At 39.0% G+C, this 16,485-nt stretch overlaps 1 protein-coding gene across 1 annotated transcript in view; it reads right to left on the bottom strand.

The window, feature by feature from the left end:
• insyn1 (inhibitory synaptic factor 1) overlaps nt 1–15,875 on the bottom strand; it is a 41,951-nt gene extending 26,076 nt beyond the window's left edge. The window contains exon 1 of the mRNA XM_026293971.1: nt 14,749–15,875. Coding sequence (XP_026149756.1) covers nt 14,749–14,892 — 144 coding nt within the window. The 5' untranslated portion in view covers nt 14,893–15,875. The remainder of the gene's footprint in view (nt 1–14,748) is intronic.
• Nucleotides 15,876–16,485: the final 610 nt, after the last annotated feature.

Below are 16,485 nucleotides of genomic sequence, written 5' to 3'. Positions count from 1 at the left end.
TATTTTATTCCTCTAGAGAGACACAACTCCCCTAATGGGTACAATATTTGTCTGGACTTCAATGACAAAAAAGTGGTGCAAGATGTCAGGGTTTTCTTTAGTTATTAGATTTCTATACAGCAATTTACTTGAAGTTCTAAAACAATCGGTAAGAAATAGCAAAATCTAAGAAATGAAGTTCTTTATGGATGAAATCCTGTTTTTTTTTGTTTTTTTTTTTTTTTTTTTTTAGAAGTATCAAAGTGAGGCATGATAATGATAGCTTAGCTTTGGATGGAGAGCACTGGAGGACTTTCTCCAAAGCAAAACAAGGGGGAGCACAGATCTGAGCAAATTCATACGGGAACTGAGATTTTTATTTACACAAAAATAATGGAGAAAGTGTGTGTTCATGTTGTGTCATGATGTTTAGTGACCATTTCAATTTCAATTTCAATTGTATTAACAACCATTGGAGAATATGACTCTAATGTTTAGAAGTTAAAATATATGTAGTAATTTATAAAATTTGCATTTTGGATTTAGTTGTAAAAACACCCTTTCAAACTGAGAATAACAGCAGTCTTTGATCATTGTTTGATTTTTGGTAGAAGACATGGGCTTGTGATTTGTATTATTTATTATTTTTAGACACCATAGGTATAGTGGCAGCAATGTGAAACTGTTAATCCAAAGCAGTTGTACATATTCAGATTCAGACAGTTTAAGTTGACTGGCATGTAAAAATGCTGGAGTGGATCAAACTGGAGTTAAGCCATCTCTTTTCACAGCGCATACTGTTTCCATACATCTATAGAGATGCAAAACAGTGAAACTACAACAGCAACTATGGGAAATGCATGTTCTTTTCAGATTTTAAATTGGCAACTCAGTGGGTGTACTTAATTCAGCACTTCTTGCAGTTCCTTGTAAAATGCCTTCAAGTCACAGCGAGATGAATATATATATATATATTTTCATTTTGTCGGCAAATTTTCCCTACCAACACATTTACAGTGAAGTAAATGCCCCCAAAAGTGCTTTTAAAAATGTTCTTGTGCTTTTAAATCAAAATCCAATTTGAATACTAATTTAGTTCTTGCACTTTCTGGAAAATGCCATCTTCATTGCATGCTGCACCGTTAGCCCCCATTGCATAAAAAGTGTTTTTGTTTTCTTCTTAACCAATATTACATTAGGTTACATTTCATGATGATGCAGCCCCACGTTGTGTTCTCTATTCTTTATTAACCAAGAATACTGTAATAATACTATGCATCAACTTAGGGAAGCAAAACAATATTTAGTAGGTGTATTGGGAAAATAAAGGCAGTTTTTTTTTTTTGTTTTTATGTAGACATCATGCTTTGTCTTTTTTCTTTTCTTTATAATTTTAAACTTAAAGATGAAGTTAAAAACACATTCCTTCAAACACTATGTGTCACACCAAATTTAGCTTCTTGCAGCCCATTTAATATTGCCTCCATTTAGGTCATAGCCGATGTCATTGACTAAATGTAGACCAAAGCTATTTTTGGTTGTTACAAATGACTCCACAAAGCAATAGCGATGCGAGGCAGATGGATGTGATGCTTCTTAGGGGTAAAGGACTTGTGAATTTCTGCATCAGTTCAAATAAGTGAGTTCTAAAAAAAAAAAAAAAAAAAAATCAAGCTCATAGATGGATTAAGAAAAATCTTTCATGTGCCTTTGTGAATCCTTGCAAATTTGCTTTGGCTAACAGCCATTGTAGACAACTCGCAGTGCAGATACAGGAATGACAGGTGTTAAATAGCTAGACCTACTTTTTTCTTGTCGCGCATCTGTGACTGACTTGCAGCCATAGAATTATGGAATGAACTGCTGACCCTCTGGCTTACGCACCCTGAAGAGGAGCACACTTTCCCCCTGGGCCCTGTGCACATGGCTCTAGCTCTGAAAAAGAACTGTTGTCTGCAGGCCAGGAGATAAGCCTTCTCTCCGTCTCTTTCCTTTTTCTCTTTTTCTCCCTGGCTCATCCTCTCACCCTGCCTCCCTCTCTACCTCCTTCTCCACATCATCTCTTGATTCTCAGTCTCTAAATATTTTCCATACAAACACAGACACCTAAACAAACTGGGACACCCATCGGACGCCCTGCAGTGCTACACTATTGTCCCATTTGTTTTATGCTGACAAAAGATTCCTCAAACCCAATATTAGATGACCCTGTGGGTCTTCATCCACATCCACTGTGGGGAAATCAGTCCATCAAGCTGCCATCTTAGCCAGCATGAACAGCTGATTCTAGAAGTTATAATTCCACCTATGACCTTGATAGCCACCACAGAGGTCATCATTTGAAGCATCACTCTTCATTGCTCCTTTCTTCCTTCTCCTATTCCATGTGAATAGCTCTAAAGCCAAACAAGCATAGGCTCTAAACACTGGGTCAATTTGTCACATAGTTTGCCTTTTGGCAAGTCACAGATGCCTATAAAGTTGGTGATAAACCTCAAGCTACACACCAGCCAATGTGGCAGTGCCAAAAAATTGAGCTCCGTAAGGCTCAACGTGGTCATTCTAAACCTTACGTCCGTGGTAACATACAAATCACAACACTTAGTTCTTCACACTGCACCACAAATTCTACCATCATACTTTAGTAGTTGACCATTGAAACTATACTGTTTAACAGGAAAAAAAAAATGTGCAAGGACAGAATGTATTTATAATATGATGTAAAATGTGTTTTTCCTCAGTTGCCAACACAGCAACAAAGTATATTACAATAACTTCTATGTAAAAAAAAAAAGTCCTCATCAAATCAGATCCAAAAAGTCGTTCTTTGTATCTCTATCAACCATCTAATTTCCACTGAATAATCTGTGCTCACTCCCTGGGAGCCACAAAACCATGAGTCATAGTTGAATTGAGGACAATGAAGAGGCTTTACTTGTCAGACTCTTCATACCTTCCTTACCACACTCATGCAAATATGGATTTTACTGTGTTGGAGTGAAAGTGCTGTAGCTGTATGTATTATCGTACTTCAATCTGTATATGTGCCTCAGTGTAGACAAATGTAAGAATGTCTTGTGTAATGTATTTACGAAATAAGTGACCATAGTTAATAATTAACTAAGATCTTTAAATATGTTGTATAATGTACATGTATATATAGTATTTTTTGTAAGCTATGGAAAGTGATGGAAGTTCTACTTACACTGTCATAATATTCAAACCATATTAATTTCAATAAACCTTAGTATGCATGATCTCGCAGAGAGTTGTGAGCTTCACTGCCCAGGGTCAAAGTGACCACTAAAATCAATGGGACCTGTCACTGAAATGTGTTGATCTTCATCTTTAATAGCCTGAAATTAATCATGAAATTGACCTTGTAGTAATGTTACAGTAAGAGGCTGAATAACTGATTTTAGGATTGCCATTTGTTACGTTGGCTCTAGGACTACAAGTACCTGCACAGTCTATGTTATTAAACAGTTTTTTCTAGAGGGACCAAAAATGAAACAAAATGTTACAATGCTGAATTGTATTGTGGGCTGCAACTAAAGATTGCTTTCATTAAAATCTCTACAGATTATTACTTTTGTTCGACTTTTTGTTTAGTCTGAACAACATCTGGGAAAAACAACGACCCGTTTCCTACAACTCAAGATAATATATAAACAAGGTCAAATTTCTTTCTGTCCAAAAAAACAGCAATATATTTTTTCAGCGTAAGACAAAAGGAAATTAGTGTAGCGAGTATTATTGTGAATTTATTTGTTTGTGATTGATATATATAGCCAGTTGTCATACAGCTGCATGGTATATAAATATGTGTTTCTCAATTAGTGAATGAGGTAATTCTTGGGCTCTTAGTATTATGAGACCGTTGACCGGATCACTCTTTTAGTAATCATGCAGCCATCTGACAGCAGAGACGGCTTCGCGCAAACCTCCCACCTGGGCCAATTCACTGGAGCACAATAATAACCAAGTAGTCACATGTCAGAATATCCTACAAAACATTTAACAGTGAGTCAGCTAAGACCATGTGGACTCTGCTCATAATACTAGAGAATACTTAATGGAGAACGTTTTCTATATATGCATGAAAGAATTAATCAGGACATTAAATTGAAGTAAAATACTGGATACTATAGCAAACAGTGTTCCCAATAATTTTCACAAAGAATGATTGGCATGGCAGTGTTAGAAACAGAAGACAGCGTGGAAGGTCATTAACCTTGGGGATTTCCTAATGCATCTTCATCAGTAAAATTATCATATTTTTCTAAACTCTTTTTTACATAATCTTAATTAGGATTTCTCTGTCTCATCAGAACCTGCAGCACATGGTCCACTGCATCCTTAGAGAAAAGCAGCAGTCCTAGAAGTCTGATTATATTTTTAACCCTCATAGACCTTGCTTTATTGTCTATTTTGCATAAAAGTCAAAAATCTCTGAATTCATCATCTTGGCTGTAACCTGCTAACTGCACAGGTGACTGCGCATATGACAAAAAATATTAATCACCCAAACAGTTTGTTGACATGTTCTGTCCTCGTCTGCTCTTAGCTGTGTGTCTGAATAATTAGCCTGTCCTCTCTGCTGTGCCTCTTTCATCTTGTCCTGCCCTGAATTAGATGGTGCGTCGTCATACTTTTGACAGTGACAGTGGTGGCAGCCATCCATGCCGTGCCACTGGCAGGGTGTGAACCGCCTGTGGAAGGCAGTGATAGAAAGAGGGAGATTCCAGCAACATGAAGTCTTTGAAAGCACTTGACACAATTTTTTTGGTTTAAGACCAAGATTTTAAAGGTGCTGCCATTTTGAATGAGCTGAATTCACACTGGAGGTGTAACTCAAAATCATGGCCTGCACCCTCAACACCTAATCTACCAACACTCACTGGCACACACCTTGGTCAGTGTTGGACAAACAAACAAACAATGAAATCTAATAAAACCTGTCCAGTTAACAAAGCAACAACCAGCTACGTATCCAAACAAACGAAGAAATAGTGCACTATCATGCTGTTTTAAAGAAAACCACAGGAACCCTCCAGCCATCAACCATAGTCTTGGATTCCCTGTTTATATGCCAATCTCCCAGCATGTAAGCAGGATTTCCGAGTAAACAGGTGTTATGCCTTGATATAGTGTCACTGTTTTACTTGGCTCGTTTTTCTATGTGAATGTTCAAATTTTGTGATTCATGGATTAAGGACAGCTGCAACAAGCTTTTACAGGATTCACTGTTTTTGATAAATATCTCATTCCCCAATAGTAGCTCTGCAATGCCACATTGCTGCAAGGCCATAATACACATATATTACCCATGGTTGGTAGACTTATTATTGACTGTGCCAGTCTCGTCCATTGTGATATTGAAATGTTCATTTGCATAATAAGCGGAAACATAAATAACTGATACAATGAATAAAATGGGGTCCGGTCAGGTTCACAACACAGATTAGTGATGACAGTCTGGGCCATGCTTAGAAAACCTACTTAGATATTCAGACAGACAAGCTCCTCACAAAGTGAAGTAATTAGTGACATTTAAATGTTAAATGGATCGCTGTCTAGTTGGCATTAATTAGGTGGATTAGAAACAAATACCAGTAATGTTTGGCATTTCTAGAGTTCTGATGCTCACATGGTAAGGTGCATTACCATATTTTCTGGACTATAAGTCCTATTTATTTATTTATTTATTTTTTATCTGGCGACTTATATAGTGAGACAACTTATTTGTGTTAATTTACTGTCATTCTGTCGAGTAGTCACTAATGTTAGATGGCAAGTCTTGGCACTTGTGAGTCCAGTGAACCATTGAAATTGTAAAAACAATGTTCATGCTAAACCCAATTGTAACACAAATGAAAATGCTACCCAAAAGAAAGAGTTATACTGCAGACGTCACCTTCTCCCTGACAATGGCTGAGTTGTTCACTTGACATGGATGAATGAATTCAATAGCGCACTTCTACCTGTTGTTATGCCTAGCCTACATTTTTCAGAGGCTAATTTAGACTATAATTACAAATGTGACCTATACACTGGAGCATCTTATATATGCTTTTTTATGGTAGAATTTGCAGCCATTTTTTTCCAGCGTTTTGAAACTAAGAACAGATTAAAAACGTTTTAAAAATTAACATTTTTGAAGTCAAATTCATAAAGATTCTTATGAGCCCAGACTAAATTAAATTACATTAAACTGCTACTTACATTTTATATTTCAACAGACTAATATATAAATACTTTAAGACTCATGTTTCAACAAACTATTTCTAACATTAATCAAAAAATGTATGATTTAGTGTTATCTTTACTTCTATTTCTGCAATGCAGGAAAGTTCATTCATCACGTTCATCAAAATATTCATTTACACTTTTGGTATGTGGACTCCACCACAATCGGTAAAGAAGGCAGGAGGACAGGTAAAGACAGGAGAATGTTGCAAACGTTCCAAAATTTATAGACCTCAAAATGAGTTTTTCATAGCAATGGGTCCTTATGGTGTCCTCCTTATTTTTGCCACTATGTAAAGAAATTAATGTAGTCGAAATGTGCTTAGTAATAAATAACCAGAGACTACACTAATGTATAAATCTGACAATAATGGCCATTTGTACTTTGAGATAACATCAGAACTCAGCACAAATTCACATTGTAACAAATTAAATGATTATGTGTCATTTTTTTTCAAAGACACATCAATAAAACTGAAATATTTTGAGTGAATTTTTCTCCTGTATAAATTTAACTCGAAGACCTCATATTAAATAAAGAATTTTAATGTAGCAAACTTCAGGCACCCCTTGTTTTTACAAGTTGTCAGGCTGCGTGATATTCTATATAAGTGCTTTTCTCCTCCTCCTGTGTTATTACTAGACAAGTTATTATAAGTCATTGGACTGTTACAATAAAGTGACCAATGACGTTTCCTGCATTTATACGGTGATCGTATGGAAATAAAGACCTGATAATGCATTGAAGTAAAATTCCAAATCACATTACCAGAGTATGCACTCCTATACGTTATGTACACTCATTTAGAAATGTACTTCATTGTTAATTATGCGGAGATTATATAATTTCCTATTTCTCTCTTATTTCCTTTCTACTTTCTTCCACTATTCAACATTACAGATGCTATGACTGAATTAGAGCCAGAGAAGTGAGTCATACTGTTGTAACTTGTCACACTCACTTTAGCAACTCTCCACACCATGCAGAAAAAACCACCAGATGCAGTATCATTTTTCCATGGGTGAGATATTAGACGAACTGATTATTCATAGTACTTCGAAATCATTGGTAGCCTATATTATCTTGCTTGACATATGTCAGCATGGAAGACTGTATATACTGTAAATCTGGTAAAACATTTTTTTAAAGCCAGTTGATACAGCTACTTAGTTGTGTGCCATCTTAATTAAACTATTTTAACTGTTTAAAACTAAATCTATTTTAGTACTAGGTTGATTTATGATTCATTCCAGACTATGGCTAAAAATAGAAGGATGGAGAAAAAAAAAGCCTCATGATGATTCTTCAGTAAAGTTCCAAAAATTGAAACTGGATTAAGCTGCTACACTGGTTTGCCCTCGCTGCCTTAAGCACTTTCAGAGCCACCAAATTGGAGGAAAATATAATAACTGCAAAATTGCATTATTATTTTCTATTTCTCATTACACTTCATGTGCATCAATACACTTGGTTAAAATATCCACACCTGCTAAAAGAGACAGTCTGACGGCCTAATGCAGAGCAAGCTGTCCCTCTGCGTACAGTATGCTTTGACACAATGAAATGATGTAGCTATTCTTGGAGGCTGCTTGTGCACTTCGATGGATGCCATTTTTCACACCATTAACTACAGCCTACTGGTTTTATTCACAGCACAGAGATAGGCCAAAACAATCCAAAACACGCCCACGAACGAGCGCAATTGCAACAATTGATCTAAGCTGTTCCACCCAGTCTGTCGCAATTCTGTGCAGCGGGAGAAACCATTATCTCTGTCCACCCTTCATGTCTTTCTCTCTCACTTGCTGTCTCTGTTTGCTTGCAAAGATTTTTCCAGGTTTTCTTTACTCTGCCTTTAACTCCATTTTTTATCCTATTCAGGTCTATCCTTGCCTAGGGACAAGCAAAAGTGTTTGTGGCTGAATCACAAAAGTTCAAACGTGCACTGTGAAAATTTTCACCGGTTTGTCCATAACTGGCCCACAGAAGGCATGTTAGTTGATAAAAATCAATGTGCACAACGAGTGCAATTTTTCGAGTTTGGAGTATAAAGCCCTCATTACAGTCTTTGCTGAGTGCAGAGTTCGCAGAGGGAGGCAGAGCTCAAAGGGCCAGCTAATCCAGTGGGTCTTAGGGGCATGATAGGCTAGTCATTATGCTGGGGCTGCATCCTAAAGAAGCTGGCGCTCCGCAGCAGGGCTAGGTAAAGATGCTCAGGGGAATGCTTTGCATGGTGCAGTTTTATTCTTTCCACAGTTCTCAAGGTTAGATGCTGCTAAAGCCTTAACATATTGTTTAGCACTGCTGTCCTTCCTTATTTGGTTCTGCTCATCTTTCAGGACTCAGTACTGCCTTGATATGGGGATCTGCAAATCAAATATTCTGATATTGCTAGTCTTCATAAATCATCTAAATGCACAGGATGTTTAATATCCTTTCTTTTCATTAAACCAACGATTGGCTATATTTGTATCAGATTTGTCTGATAGCAAACATTCAGTTTGCTGTACAAATCAGTTTAAAATCAGTTTAGCCCAAAGATGATCTGACATTCTACTTCAAATCCCAAAGCCGCATTTCATCAGTCCTGAGAATAACTGATCCTCTAATTCATTCTGAGAACACAGATTTATGTGGAGCTCAGCTCAAGGCAGCAATACAGGTGTGGAGATGGCACGGAGTTTTGTATTCAGTGAAGAGTAGATAAGGCTTGAGGTCCCCTGTTCCTGTTGTTTTCCTGAGCAAAGAGAACTCAGCTGGAGGCACGTCACCAAGTTTAATTTAGGAATTTAATTTCCACACACAAAAGAGGTCAGGCAAGGAGGAACAAATTGACAGACACGGAAGGCGGGTTCTTGTCATTTTCTTCCAAATGGCTTTTAATGAGAAGAAACCCTTTGGCCCAAGGTATGTCATGTTGAAGGGTACTCTCGTGTGTGAGTGGTTGAGCTTTCAATGTTACCCACTGAATGTTGCTAGCCTGAAAAGACAGCTGGTCTGCATGTTCACAGGTTGGAGACTGGGCAAAAACCCTGCCTCAGTCTGAACCAAATGGATTGTATGGTGGAAAACAGGCTTGGCCTTCCTCAATAGAGACCACTGGGCTGTGGTCAATTGGGCAGTAAACCTACAACACTGGCAGCCAGAATCATTGTTTTGTGGGAAGTGATCCACCAGGACACAGCTTTGTGACTGATGGTAATTTCTGATTTTAGGCATTCATTGGGAGAAACAGGAAGAACCACACTCACCTTCCAAGTTTTTGTGTTAGAATAAAATTGGTTTTATTTAAATTGTAATTACTTCGCACATACACAATTGAACTTTTTCTGTGAAAATGGACTTGCTTTCCTCGTATTCTGTGAAACCATATTAAGGTAGATATTCTTACTTGCTGGTGAAGAATTTCCCCATTTCGTAAATTAGAGGGCAAATCTGGAATTTGGAAACACTTTATTATATTATATTATATGTATTTGCAGTGACCCACTTTCCCCACAGGAATCATCAAATTTCCTAATATCATTGACATGCCCTTAGAAATTCCCCAAAATATTGCCTAGTAATCCGATCAGCTATTTCATGGAATGAGAGTATTTTTAGCTGGGTAGGTATTGTTTTTCTCCCTGAGCATGAGCAACAACTATTATGAGAGAAGTGTTCTAGCTGGGCAGTTTTCTTTTCCCTACCCCGCTTGGCAGCAGGATCAGCAGGGGGATACACAGAGTAGGGTGGGGATAAGGCCCCTGCAGAAAACAAATGGCCCTTTGAATTTGGTTTTGGTCTCCTCTGGGCTGCCACTGGGTTTGGAACAGATTAGGTTCAGAACAGAGTGTGGTAGCTTCATCCAAGAGGGACGGTGCTTCCCCTCTTGACGTGGATGTGTCATAAATGGTTTCAGTCTAGAACATGAGGCACTACTGGCTGGCGTGCTGGCTGGCTGTTAGGCTGACTGATCTGGGGCCAGCTGTTTGGCTATACCTCACCTTCCACACAGGGCCTCAACAATGCAGCATTTAAGCATACTTCAGACATGAAAGCGAACTGTCAGAGCCTTTCTGATCAGCACAGCCGTTTCCTTTAACAGACTCCATTTTAGCACAAATGCCTTGATTTGACAGCCAGGCCAATGGGATCGTTCAGTTAATATTAGGTCATGAATAGAAATGGAAAAGACCATCCCATTTGTTCTGTAGTAGTCTCCTACAAAAGAAAAAAAAAAGCAAAACCTAAAACCTAAAACCTTTTGTGTGTTTATGTCAAGTGCCCGTAAATTGCTGTTGCAACAGTGGAATTTCACAGTTTGAGATGAATAAAGTATTTCTTTCTTTCTATCTTTCTATCTATCTATCTATCTATCTATCTATCTATCTATCTATCTATCTATCTATCTATCTATCTATCTATCTATCTATCTAAAAGCAAGGGATGATAAGTCTTGTTGCTGCTGCTGACAGGTAAAAACATCAGTGTGATTGCTGCGGAACAAAAGCGTTCATGACACACTTTAAAAAATACATTATAAAAATCTAAAAGTGTGTGTGGCAGCCAGTGTCATTAATAACGTTGTTACTCTGTACAAGCTGACATTTTGGAGAACAGTTTCTATCTGACTCCAGTACTCCTGGCTCTCTCCTGTCTTCAGCTGGTAGCTTAGTAGAAACAGTAAGCTAGTCTACACACTGTCTTTAGGTTGTGCATACAACTACCCCAAGGCTGACTAATATAGGCTGGTGTCCTGGATGCACTGTTGCTCATAATTACTTTTTGTCCAGCTTATATCCACTCCTCTCATTGGGAGCTTTAATTCTAGTCCCAATTGCCTCCCTGTGTTCATTTGTCTAGAGCCAAACACAGACGAGCAACATTGTCTGCTCATGGCATGATTCTGCATAACTACATCCACATAACAACAGTCTATCACTCCTGTTTGGTTCCATATAAAGATGTGTAGCTCACTGCCAACCCCCCTCCCCACCAGTTCATGCCACTGCCTCTTCTCCCTGTCTCATTTTTTTTTTCTTCAGCACTTCATTAAATTCTTTCAATTTACCAGTCTGCGTCGCACTAATAACCAACATTGGTGCTCTCCAACATTTGCATTTCCTTAGTTGCCATTTTTTTTTCAGTAAAATTCAGTTTGAACAAAAAGAACAATTCAGAATATTCAGAGGGTGCTTTGCAAATATGAGGTGCCTTTTTTTTTTCTTTGTTTATCCGAAGACATCTAAGTCCAAGGTTGACATGATACCTAAATGAATTATTTCCTCTGGAGTTGCCACTCCTGCCAGTAGTGTTATTATTACAAATGGAGTACTTTATCAGTATGTTGCCTTCTGATGTCCTTCCTTTAGATGCGTCTCATTTTGCTTGTCATGAAGCCTGTGATGGGATTCACGAGTAAGACAGGCTGCATTTGCCTGTAAAAGGTTTTTGACGGGAGCAATCTTGAAAAACTGCATGCACTGTGTTACATTTTCTTTGACATGTAAAGGAGATTTAGTGCCTGAGACTGCACTGCAGCATGGAGAGAAAACTGTTCCTTTCACATGCTTCGGTTTAAATGACATTTATAATAATCCTGTCTTATGTACTGTAATAGTATACTGAATAATGATTATATTTGCTCGCTATAATAGCAGTAAATACATTATTTTACAGAAGGAATTTAAATTGTTTTTATGGGTTACCAAGAGTTTGCGGACCAAAACAGCTGAATTTCAGTAAACAAGACTGTCAACCAGTCGACTACATATATCGTACGTCATGTTACTGGCTTTGAAACTGAACTTTTCAGAGCCAGGCATGGACTGCTTTGGAAATTCTAGTTAACATAGCAATGAGTAATGCGCAATGTTAGTTTCACAGGGGTCGATTGGGACTGACTGCTGTCTTTCGGTAATTCAAATACTCTGATTTAAAAAAAAGTTGAACCTGATGTTGCCAGTTTTAAGGATGTAAGTTTTTTTGTATTCTCCAGTGAAGTGATGAGGATGATTTATTCTTTGTAGGCAAATACGTAAACCCCATAGATGACTCCTTTTTAAGACTACAGTGCATTTATGAGGAAAGCAAGAAACTTTGGAGTACAATGATTGGCTGTGAAGGTCTTATAAAACGGCACATTCTCATTGTCTTTTTGATGTCTTATTTTCCTAGTTTATATGTAGTTGTGTGCAAATTGGTCATTCACATGTTTGAAATACCCCACATATGCAAATGTGCCCACTATTTTTAAGAATACTAGATATCCTAGTACAGATTAAACAGTTTTATTGTAGCTACCCTCCTGTGGACTCATAAGGCAAGTCAAGTGTTGTCACATCTGTCTGTAAAACCTCTTTAAACAATATTGTTTTAGCTATTTTTGTGGATGGGAGATTGCCTTTGGGCTGTGTTAAATTTGAGGCTTGTTTAAAGTTATTCAATTAAAAATGCTGGCAGAAATTCCAATAAACATATCATTCCCTGCACTCTAATGGCCTAAAAATCTGCAGAATATGCACTTTTAAAGGTTGATGCATGCAACTATGAAGACCAGACACCAAAACTTAAACACATATGCTTAAATTTTGTGTTGAGGTGCGAATTAAATGAACACTACGGGGTACAAAGTGCACACGTTTGAGTTAATGGACAGAAAATTGAATGTAGGCAGAGTCTACTCCAGTGTGACTAAAAATAGGCTGAAATTATGTCTTTTAATTGATTTTTAAATTCAGCTTTTGACCAACTGGCAAAATGACACTGTACATATGTGATCTTAACTATGAAAGCAGCTCTCTGATAACACTGGCAAATTTCTGAGCATTTATGTGCTACGGAGTGTTGGTTTTAACTTCACAGGCCGCTGCAGTATCTCCAGTTCCCCAAAGACCTTCTGGATGATAATCATTCATTACTGCTCCTTCACTAACTTATTTATTTCACCACTTTCACGTCAATTCATCACTTATTTATGTGACAGTTGTTATCTATTATGTTGTTCCTTTCATGTGGCCAAAAATTAGAATTTTTTATGGAACATTAGGCTTCCATGCATCCGATGGTGTTACAGTGATTGTGTTACTTCATCTCTTCTTTGATACAATCTGCAATCACACAGGCCAGCTAATTGTAGGATATTGGTACAAGCATTATGACTGCACTGCAACTTATATGGTTTCTTAGCCATTTTGCTCTCCCAGTAAAAAATGACATTTGAGCCACTGTGCAGAACCCTTTCTAATGGGGTCTGGGATAAGAATGGTAATATGCGTCGGAGCTGGCAGAGGCACAGGCTGTGTTTTTGTTTATAAATAGCTCCAGCCAGCATTATTCCACTTGCAGTTGTCCCATAATCATCAATCACTTCTGCACACAGGCTGGCCTCTCCTGCTAACCAGAGAGAAGGTGCACTGTGAGTTGTGCCCTTGCACCTTCAATTGTGCAAGTACATAAAGTACAGCGCAGTGAGTGGGACAGAACTGGGAGTCACAGAAGAAGTCGGTCAGTCCATCACCTGTGCTGCAATCGAGTGAGTTATAGCAGTTTCATCATGGCTGTTCAAAAACGTCCTCCTCCTTTCAGGTCATTACATGCACCAACATCTACTGTTTTGCTTTTCCAACACATGCAGAAACACACACTTATGCACTCCCTGCATCCCTGATCAGAAGCAGGTGGGAGGCCAATCATGTGATGCGCTTGGAGGGTGTGGGATGGTCAGACACAACTGTTTGCTGAGGCTTCAATTGTCTCTCCCTCTATATCTGCCATTATTTTTTTTTCTTTGGAGAAGCTTTGCAAGAACAAGCTTTGTTGGTACTGCTGGAGGAAGATTACTGAGGGCCATTTTGTACTTTTGCATCCATGAACAGATGTACTCTGTTAATTAGTCAGCACCACAATTTTTTATACCATATCTTTGTAGATGCATGTAAGAGTACATGCACACATACAGTATCTCACTTCTCTGATCCTTTTCAAACTGCGTGCGGTATGTGCACACACACACACACACACACACACACACACACAAATCTCAGCATTACCGCAGTTGCAAAAATACCGTGGGAATACAGATGATCCTTAACAAAACGGTTATATAACAATCGCGGTGCTAAGTTTTGTTTCTTATCTAAGCCTGTTTCTTGTGCATCTCCTTTGTCCTGGCTTTGCTGCTTTTCAACAGCTTTTCACATCTACTGTACCTCCCACAAGACACAACTGAACACATTAAGGACATTTGTAATTGGCAGTGAGTGGTTGTTTGACTGGAAAAAGAAGGCAGAAGCTGCAGTTGTAATCAAAAATATCCTCCGTTTACAACAACAAAAAAGTGAGATCTCATCACTTTCAAATCTTAATCAAGATCTCCATGCTGCGAAAAGAATTTTACACTTACTTAAATGCAGCTTATGTTAGAAGCACACCCACCTGGCAACCACGTTTTCTTCCTGTCTCTGTCTCTTTGTGCCCTTATACCATAATAAATCCCCCCAAAAGCCCAATATGTGTAAGCTGATTTTGAACCTCACCTCCCGGAGTTCCTTGGCCACATCCTTGAGCTCTTTGAGAATGCCTTCTAACTGGTCGATCACCATCTTCATGTGGCTGCGGATGCGTTCTCTCGGGCTGGGGGTCTCAGATGTGTCCCGGGCCGGAGCTCTGCTGAGGGACATCCTTTACAGGGTGACGTGGGGCCAGTGGCCAACAGGCTGAGGGCGTGGGGGAGCCGAGTCGGGGTCCATGTCTTTGGCTACAAGGAGCCTCAGTGCTACTGATCCGAACAGGGGCCCCGGCCACGCAGGGAGACCTCAACATCTTAAAAGCACCTGGGCAGCCAAAACACCTTGCCTCGCCCGCACACTCGGCACAGGGTCACACTCTGGCATCCATGCCTTCTCGTAGACGCTTCCGAAAACGAAGAGAAAATGAGCATGGAACAAGTCAAATGCAGTAAATCCATGAAAAAGAAAGAGACAAAATACATGGGCTAAAGCTGGTTTGAAACTCTTACATAATCATGTTGAGCCAACTCATCTCATGTGTCATGCGTTTGAAATTGTTCCCAAGGAGATGCTATTTAAAATGCCTGTGTATACAGAGATGGGGGCTTCTCCCTTCTTTCACTTGTCTTCCTTAATCTTTTGTACATTTAAACACAGTGACATAATGGCAGGCTAACATGAAAAAGCAAAAGCATAAAAGGGGGTCCATACTGTACTGACACTTTTATAGAGTTAGCTATCCAACACTGATAGAAAAATAGAACTCCCAGCAGTGGCTCAGTTTTCAAAATTATCGTGTTCTACATTACTGGAGACCAACGGGGACAAGATTTGCCTTCTAAATATAGTCGCTCAGTGAGGGCTACTGTCTTAAAAGAGAGAACGCACAGATCCTGTTTAAAAAGGGGATATTCCTCCATGCAGTGTGTCGTTTCCTCCACCAGAAAAATAAAAACATTCTCTGTAGAAACTCGCATCAAAATAAACTTTCCTTCACACCCATTGTCGTTACAGATGATGACTTTTGTCCATGGAAGGGAGCAAAGTAGGTGTGGATGGTCTTTACACACAGCATCCAGTTTCCCACTAAAGCAGGTCTTATTCCAGGTGGCGTGGGATCAGAATAAATTGATTTCTAAGCCAGCGGAACATGACTTGTGATGAGAATTTGTGAAGAGATAACAAAAACATCATGGTGTTGATGAGACACAGTTACAAAGGGGGAATGAGCACCTACCCCTGGAATTTAGGTGGCAGCTTGTCTTATGCAATAGCACTCTCACAAAACAGTCCTCTCACAAAACACTGACCCACAGCTGTCCACAGGGGTGTGCCCAAAAAAAAAAAAAAAACAAGGGAGCAGAAAGAGAAAAGGATTCTCTTCTCTCCTTCGGTTGTTGCTAAGGAAACCCGGTCTGCCTCCTTGTGCTGTGATTGGATAATTATTTTACTTCTTATCCATGTAGTGTATGTTTTTCTTGTGTGGACTTTTTTTCAGAGAGGTTGAGAGCTCAGTGCCATCCAGGAGGACAAGATAAATCCCATGAAAGCTTCCCAGGGGAGCCCAAGGGAACAAGCAGTTTCTCGCCAGATCCGGGGCGATGCCACTGCCAGGGGGTGCGCTGGCCAATCACACATGGCACCTGGACAGACAGGGAAGGAAAGAAATCACTTATTCTCTCATGTTTAATCCTCATTTCTATTCCTCTCTCTACATCATAGCAGCAAGCAACAACAATAAGAGTTAAAGAGGAACAGGAATTA

This window comes from Mastacembelus armatus, chromosome 3 (genome assembly GCF_900324485.2).
Source record: "Mastacembelus armatus chromosome 3, fMasArm1.2, whole genome shotgun sequence".
NCBI lineage: Eukaryota > Metazoa > Chordata > Actinopteri > Synbranchiformes > Mastacembelidae > Mastacembelus > Mastacembelus armatus.
This window is presented reverse-complemented; position numbering and strand designations above follow the sequence as displayed.